At 40.3% G+C, this 8,569-nt stretch overlaps 1 protein-coding gene across 16 annotated transcripts in view; it reads left to right on the forward strand.

The window, feature by feature from the left end:
- EPHA5 (EPH receptor A5) overlaps positions 1 to 4,968 on the forward strand; it is a 381,695-nt gene extending 376,727 nt beyond the window's left edge. For 15 of the 16 annotated variants that reach the window (XR_008309586.1, XM_053260106.1, XM_053260107.1 and 12 more), the window contains one exon: positions 4,191 to 4,968. Coding sequence is in view for 15 of the 16 variants with exons in the window: in XM_053260106.1 (XP_053116081.1) it covers positions 4,191 to 4,296 (106 nt within the window). In the remaining variant the exon portion in view is untranslated. Of the gene's footprint in view, positions 1 to 824; positions 3,947 to 4,190 lie in introns of those variants that run through there. The other variant, XM_053260108.1, reaches the window with a different exon arrangement.
- The last annotated feature ends 3,601 nt before the right edge of the window (positions 4,969 to 8,569 follow it).

Raw genomic sequence — 8,569 nt, forward strand, 5'->3', positions numbered from 1 at the left:
CTCATCCATTTATGTGCCTGAACTCCAAAACCATGAAGGACCATCAGTGTTTTCCAGACTATGGTTTACAGTTTGTTTGGAAGAGAGGAAATATGGAAAAGGTTTTGAATTTGAGTGTGTTGTGACATGTTTAATGAGGAGACTGTTCATTTTGTTCCAGAGCTGGGACTTGGGGGGATCAGATAAAAACCAGAAAAGAACACATCAGAATAGTTTTCATCCTCCAAATTTCAGTGACAAAACTTCATTTAAAATTCATGGGGCACTTCTTCCAATTAACAATTTTGTCCCCATATCCTGAAATTTCAGCCTGCTTAAGATGCAGGCTGGAAATGAACATAAAGGAAGCAAGGAGTGGCCTTGCAAATTGAGAAATCAATCTCTGTGGATGACAAACCCATGTGTCTACCATGTACTAAAAAGACAATTTTAAAAATATAAAATATATCCCCACACCAAGATTTTTAAGTGTGTCTGATTTTGGGGTGTCTCTAAATGTGAGTGCCCAACTTTAAACTCCTTCAAAGGTTTCATGCCATTTAGGAAACAGACCCCTTTGAAGTTGTGTTGAGCTGCCCACTCTGAACCTGAGTCACCTGAAATGATTTGAAAATCTTGGTGGCTTCCTTGCAATAATCCACTCAGAATTGTGCCTGCCAGAAAAGCCCTGCCCAAATGCATATTCTAAACAAAGCTACCATTTAAATAATAATTTGAAAAAGAACGGGTTCCTGTGGCTATTGCCCCAAGTCCTGTGCTCTGTTCAGCCTGCATCAGGAAAGGCCTGACAATCAGTGTGTTCCATCATTCATTTTGCCATGTAGTTCTACTTCTAGCAAAGGAGATGGATACCCTGTTTTCCACCCATGCTTCCGTCTGGATTATCAGACTATTACCACAGGAGAGAGAACATCTACTTTCTAACTTGTGGACAATCTCTGGTGGCTTTGAATGTCTCTGGAGCTCTTCCCATACCCATCAAGGATAACTTTGCCAGAACAACCTTCAAGAATAGCTAGTTCATGTGATTGGCCTCTGTAGTCATACACTTGGCTGGACTTCTAATGACTAACAACAAAAGGTGGACTTCTTCACATCTCCCTTTTGAAAGATACGTGCTCACTGAAACTCAGGACACCTGTTGCTTGTCATCTGGTAGACAGCTCTGGATATTTGTAACAATATGTGTGTCTGTTGTGTTACATTGTAATTTTTTTTCTTTTAAAATAAATGTTTATTTATTAAAAAAAAAACAAAAAACCTCCCTCACTCAATGGGGAAAAAACACAATTCACCAGCTCTTGCTTTTTATTCCTCACTTTTCATTCTATAACATGGGAGTTATTTCAAAAAGAATTATGACATACTGATGTTAGGAGGGGGATAAACAACAAGAGCAGATGAACATTTCATACAAAAGCCACTACAACACTCTGTAATAACTACAGAGTCTAAACTGATAAAGCTTCCCCTCGCTTCATAAGCAGCCTTGATGATTCCACAAAATGATCATTTCTGGGAGGGAAGTGTCAGCTCAGGGATAACAGAATGTTATACTGGGCACAGAGTTTACTGTCTTGATATTCATTTTCAAGCCCTTATGGCTGTGAAGATAGGCTTGAGTGAAATCTCAGAAGTCAGAGAAGAAAAGGTCTGAATAGCAAATAAGGTACTAAATTTGTATCTAGGCTGTACTACTACAGACTGCAGGTGGGAGCTCAGATGATTGAAAGTTCCTCCATATATAGATATAAAATCCCTCTCCATGTGAAAATTAGCAGGGCAAGAATAAGGCTAGGCTCTCTTCCTTCTCCCTGATATCTACTTTTATATGCAGAGGAAGGGTTGTTTTTTGTTTGTTTGTTTTGGTATGGAGGACTATCCAATCATCTGACCCCCATCTATTGTCTGAAGGGGTACTGTCCTCCTTATCTGCTTAATTTGAGAACTTGGCCTAAGTTTTCCAATTGAGGCCATGGTTTCAAGAATGAGTGTATTTACTTACCCCTACCTATGAGTTGCAAAACAGGAATAAAATTTGCAAAAGAGTAAGAACTTCAGAATTGATTAGCACAGATATGTTCAATGTACAGTAAGTTCTCCATACAAGTTTCAGAAGTTAGCTTTCCTTGGTGAAGGGTATCCCTAAGCCTAGGCAGAGAATGGCTTAAAAGAAAAGATCAATATCTATGTGACCCTATTTTCAGAAAAGTAAAACATGTTGGAGCTCCCATCAAATAAACCTATTCAACATTATATGTATGTTAGGGCCTGTTCCTTCAATTGCTTGACATCCCACATTTTTCAAGTCATGTTGCTCTCTGCAGAGGTAGAGACAAGATTTTGAGAGGCCATCAAGCAAGCAGAATAACCAAACAGAGGGGGAGAGTTGCAGGTGTTCCTCCAGCTTCACGGATGTGGTGGAGCCTCAAGAAGCACAGACAATAGTTTCCTAAGGATTTAGAACTGAGGAATCTGGGTGCTGGATCCTACAACAACCCACAGTTTACGATAATATCGACACAATTCCCTTCACTAGAGCATTGTTGGCTGAGCAGTTTTCAGAACTCAGTAGAGGCAGAAATTAGAGGTTGCCAGACTCACAAAAAGTAGTTATTATATTATAGAAGTCTAGAATTTACATTAATGAAACTGCTGGTGTTGTTTCTTGACTTCTTTGACACAGTGCTTTTTTCTGGGACTCCATTTATGTAGCTAAGGCATGTACAAATTGAAAAGGGGGATATAGCCAAATAAGGGGTTTGCCTACATCAGAAAAGCAGACATATTCCACAAGAATATGTGACGCTGCTCTAAACAATTTTGTCTGAAACAAGATTGCTCAGTAAAGTTTTTAAATATGAAACATATATTTTAGAAAGCAAACTATTTTCAGAATCAGCCTAGTTACTGGAATTTTAATATGGAGCAGGCACGATCCCAGGTGAGTCTGCGCCACCATCTCTATGATTACAGTTCCAAAAACTGCACAGAACTCCAGTTATGGCACCATCTGCGTTTGAACGTAATGCTTTGGTGGCCAAACCTCAGGCTTTGGTGGTGAACCTTATTTATTTTTATTTATTTATTTATTTATTGGAAGCATTTAATATACCGCCCACTCCAAAGACTCCAGGCGGTGTCTAATGACATGTAAATAAGGTAACATTAAAAATTGCAATCAAAACTGAAAAAATCAAAAAATTAGTCTCAAACTGAAGGTTCAAATTGGAGTTTAACAAAACAAATAGCAGGTCTTTTAAGTCGCAAAATCACGATTGCATGCATTCAGATGTTGTGGAGTTCCAACCTCTACCCTATGTAACTCTGGTTTCATGTTACTTCCAAAACTGGCCAAGAGCTATGTGGCTGACTCTCTGCAACTGGAGTGAGAGAACAACGCCTGCCTTTTTAGTTGATATTCCAGGGTTTGCCTTCCCCATGAACAGTAGGAAAGGAAAGGGGTAATAGGACAATACTCATGTGTACCTTGTTCCCATTGCTTGTTCTCATTACTAAGCACAATGTATTTGCTCCACCCATGAAGAGGGCAGGCTCAAAAATAAGCACAAAGCAACCACACTCAGTGAAAGATCTCCATTTCTTTCTCCTGCAGAAAGAAAAATGTAAAGACAGGGCTAGTTTAATCAATCCAGCAAGTAGTAAAACCTTTCTCAGGCAATAGCATTTCAGTTTGCAGATATGTATATGGGTAGGGTTACATAGATGAAGATTACCTACAAAAAACCTCCTTGCAGACAGCAGAAAACAGCATATTTAGGCTGAATTAGTCTCTTTACCATATTTATTTTGTACATACAGAGCTTGCTTTCTACAAAAAATATTCAGATCTAAGCCCCACCCCTTGCCCACTCTTACCACCTTCAGCCCGAATAATCCAGGAAAGCACCATAATCCAGGAAAGCACCATCTTTTGCCATTGCCATTTGTATTATGCTGATTGTATAAAATGACCTACAGGTATATAAGAAACCTTGTCCTCCTCTGACTTGACTTTTCTACTGGGGGAAAAGGGAGGATTTTCGTTCAAAGTAATGCTCATATTTATTGTTAAAGGGCTTTGTGGCTGGAAAGAACCAGATGTTTAAAAAAAATACATGGATGATCAAGTACAGCGATCTTCCTGATGAGTCAACCTTTTGGAACCAATGTGTGCTTTCTTCATACAGGGATTTGAGGCGTCTTGGAGTCACACTTGTTGGGCACCAGAAGAAGATAATGAACAGCCTTCAAGAAATGAAGGTCCAGCTGGTGAATGGGATGGTGCCATTGTAATGGCTTTTTATTTATACTTTTTTAAAAAAAAAAATCACTTCTTCAAGTGATTGACTGTGCACTTTGTAAATTTTGACCTGAAGTTTATTTTAGCAAAAAAGTTGAAATTCAAAAATTTCTTTAATGCAACAAAAGAACACAGGCCTCAGCCTCATCATTTATCATCAGTGTTAGAATTTCCCTTTCATAAATGACTTCATTCTTATGAAATAAATACAGTGTGCATAAAATTTAGAAATAGGTATATGCCATATGCAAAATTAGCCATTTCCTTCCCCTTCCACAGCAACAAAGCCTTCCCACAACACCATATGTGTGTGTATGTACACACATATATACACACACCTTTAAGAAACTGAAAATGGCAGCCCATATTGATACTTCCAAGAATTTACTTGAATGGAAACATTTCCAGCCATGCGTGGGCTTACTGAAAACTGCAATTTACTGAAGTTTACTTCGGCAAAGGAAGAATACTGAAGAGCAATATGAGACTATTTCTTGACAGAGATTTCTTGTTTTGTAAATTTCAAAGAATGATGCTGTTGCATAGTAATGAAGCCCTAGAGATCAGTGTACAAACATTTGTCAATCAGATCAATGTTCAATGCAATACAGGGTGTGTTTTTCTTCTTCTTTTAATAAATTTATTTTTATAGTTGGGAAATTTAACACGTGGCTTAGTACAGTGTATCTAGATAAAACTGTCCAATTTACCACACACCCAGGAGCTTTTTCTTCTTTTTCATGCTATCTATCTGCTTGTGTTTTTGTTGCTGTTTGGGTATAGCTAGGGCCATGTATGTTTCACAGCAACATAGAATGTGCTATTGAGTACTAACTTCAGCGTCATGAAAACCTTTGATTTTGTTTAGAGAGTGAGGGAAACAAGTTTCCAGCATTCATGGTTTTGATTATATGATTGAAGGCATCTGGGCACATGCTTGTGAATCTCAGAAACCAGAAATATCATATGATTTCTCAGAGCTATTGCGGGGGGGGGGGTGGCTGTCAGTTCCCTGAATAGCTTCTAGACCCTTCCCCAAACAAAATCTATTGTGCAAAATATGCATAATATAATAATCATCTATTGAAATGATAGGCTACTGAATATAATTTTCTTGGCACAGAATCTTTTAAGCACAAAGTACATACAACTCCAGGTGTAGCAATGTATAATCAGAATATTCTGAATGCTACAAGAGGAAGGGCACATTTAAATGAAAAAAAATTTTGTATATGTTAATTGATTTAAAGTGAATACAGGTTAGGCCCAAATCCTTGCCCATTCCCTTGCCCCTCCTTACCCCCAAACTGTCCAGTGTAACGAAGGGCTGGTTCAGATAATATCATCCCTACCCACATGATTAGGAAGGGGAGGGATGCACTGCCCTCTCAGCACTTCCCATTACCACACAGGAAAGCTGTCCATTCAAATGGTCCTTCTACACACACTCTAAACACAAGTAAGAGGACATTCTGATGAACACACTCTTGATGTGTTCCCTTCTTAATTGCATGGGCAGGGATGATATTGTCTGAACCAGTGCAAAGAAGGGGGAATGAAGTAGGGGAATGGAAAAAAACATGAAAATGAAAGGGGTCTTTCCAGACATCAATGGTTGGAAAAGTCATTGTTGGTAAAGACTGGTAAATAGTTTCCAGATTAGATCACTATAGAGCTGCACTCCATCATTGTGTAGTCTGAAAGTTTTATTTGTTATGAAATGCAGATTATTTTTCCAATTAGGATATAATTTATCACAGGTACTCTATCTGGGAAGAGATATAGAGGTCATTCACACAATCAAAAACTGAGGTTGTTTTCATGTGCAGCCTAATCCAGGCTAGGGAAGCCCAGCCTGTGTTAGGTTACACATGAGAACCACTGGGACCAGCCGTGTTTAAAGGCTCGAGCAAGCCCTTAACCTGGTCTCCAGGTTCATGTGTTCGCTGGTACGTTCAACCCAAGTGGACACAGAGATGGGTGCCTAGAGCACCCATCTCCTGGAGGAACCCCCTAATTTACTGCACATGTCATGCAGTACATTTTGTGATATCCCGAGGCCAGACACATCATCCTGGCCTCTACAGCTCCACACTGTGGCATGCAGTGCAGATCATCTAGGAGTGCAGTACGTTCCCAGCAACATTTCATTGATTGTCTGGGGGGAAGGAGAGTCGGACCTGCTTGCTCCCCACTCCCACCTGCCCAATCATGTGACTGGCCTCACTGCATTCTCTCCCGGTTTGGGAGCTGTGTGTGCACCCAATTTTGGTTGTGTGGAAGCAAGGTAGGAGGAAAAGCTGGGTAGATTTTCCTCCTACCTGGCTTCCACACAATCACTTCTGCCTAGGTTTTCCTCTTACTTGCTTCCACGCAACTGAAAATTGGGAGTACACACAGCCCCCAAACCTGGGTAGAACACAGTTTTTGATTCTGTGAATGACCTCATTGTCTCGTTAAATTTCAATAAAATCTGCTCAAAATTGGCTGCTGCTAAGTGGCTAGGTTTGAGATTTACTCTGAACCCCCCCCCCCAAAATGGTGTAGCGAGTCTGGCTAGTAACACTGCATTACAGCAGTTTGAAAGGTTTGTCTTAATTAGAGCCTTTGCTTTTCTTACAACCCTATTTACTGTATGCTGTTCCAAACATACTTTCATTTCTTAAAATTTGCTTAGAATATGTACAAAATTCCAATAAACTTCAGGGATCTGCCTCTCCATGGGTTAGTGAAAATCCATGCTGGATTTCCTTCCTTCCTTCCTTCCTTCCTTCCACATTACAGTGTTTCAAAGTCTATGTTTTAAATTGCAGTTCATGTGCTGGCAAATCTTGCAACTGCATCTTTGAGATCATGCTGGAAAGGGCTGGAACAGAAGTGCTGGCATCTCTTACTGGCTAATTGGATCTATGAGGCTAGGGTCTTGTCCCACCAATAAAATAGTCATTGCTTATCCAAGAACTCTGATGGCTGGGCCAGACAACAGCCTCTCAAACAAATGGAGGAGTCTGGGCTCACTCATCTACTCCCCTGGCACACTGTCTCATCACTGCTTAGAGCATGGTGGTGTCACTTCATCCAAACCACCCCTCAACTCACATTTTATCCAGAGTGGTTCAACTGCCCCCCATGCAATCAAATGGCAGCACAACAGGTTGCCAGATTGAGGGGGATAGGTGTGCACACTCACACTCCTCACATATTTCAGGGGCCCAGCAGTTGTATTGTCTGAATCAGTGCTTACAGAACCAGAACTGGAGGAGTTAAAAAAAGCTGTACTGTGTTTGTGTGTGGGGATGGAAGAAATGAAAGGTGCTGTTGAGTGAATGCTTGAGGAGAGGAAGGGGGACGGGAATGGAATAAGGACAGGTACTGCTGCTAGGTGGGATAGAGGGAACTGAAGAAAGAAGGAAGAAAAGGAGGAAGAGAGAGGAAAAAGGAGACAGATGCTGCTGCTATGAGGTAAAACGTGTTACAAACGTGTGTGTGTGTGTGTGTGTGTGTGTGTGTGAGAGAGAGAGAGAGAGAGAGAGAGAATGCATCTTTAATGCAATCTTTGTCTCTATTACTTTGCAATTCATATTGTGGTTTTAGTCGTGCTACGTAGTTTGACTCGCTTCCCTTAGAATTGTACCCTCCTAAGTTTTGAGTTTTCCTCCATAAATTCATTTAAGTTCCCTTCTATGGACCAATTTGGAAGTCCCCTTTCTTGGTAACACAATTAGATGTGGGACAGGCCAAGATCATGCCCATTCTGGTATCTTTCGCAGCTGTCCTAAATCCTTCCAGTGCATTGATTTATTGCATTGGGTGCCAGTTCATCTGAACCAGTGCCCTACACTTGGCCCAAATACTAGTTTAAACCAGTACTGTATTTAGATCATGTGTACAGCAGCAGTTTGGACAAACTGCCTCCCCTCATGCAATAAATGAATGTTCCAGGATGACATTAGGATGTCTGGAAAAGATATGGGGTTGTGCACTCAGCACACACCCCTTTTCATCTCATGGGCCTGAAAAGTATCATTGGAACTGGCTTATTGTTAATTATTAGACAACATTCCAGTGTTATGGTAAGCCACCGTGTCTCCCCTTTAGCAACCCTCAACACCAGAGAATAACTTGGGACTAGCAATGAACTAAATTGTATGCTTGATATGTTTCTTGAGCAGCTGGACAAATTGTGAAGACAAGAAAACAGGAATAATAATCAAACTCTACCTTGTTGTCTTGCTGTAAATATTTACAAAGTAATATATGTGATCT

The sequence above is a fragment of the Hemicordylus capensis genome, chromosome 6 (assembly GCF_027244095.1).
Source record: "Hemicordylus capensis ecotype Gifberg chromosome 6, rHemCap1.1.pri, whole genome shotgun sequence".
NCBI lineage: Eukaryota > Metazoa > Chordata > Lepidosauria > Squamata > Cordylidae > Hemicordylus > Hemicordylus capensis.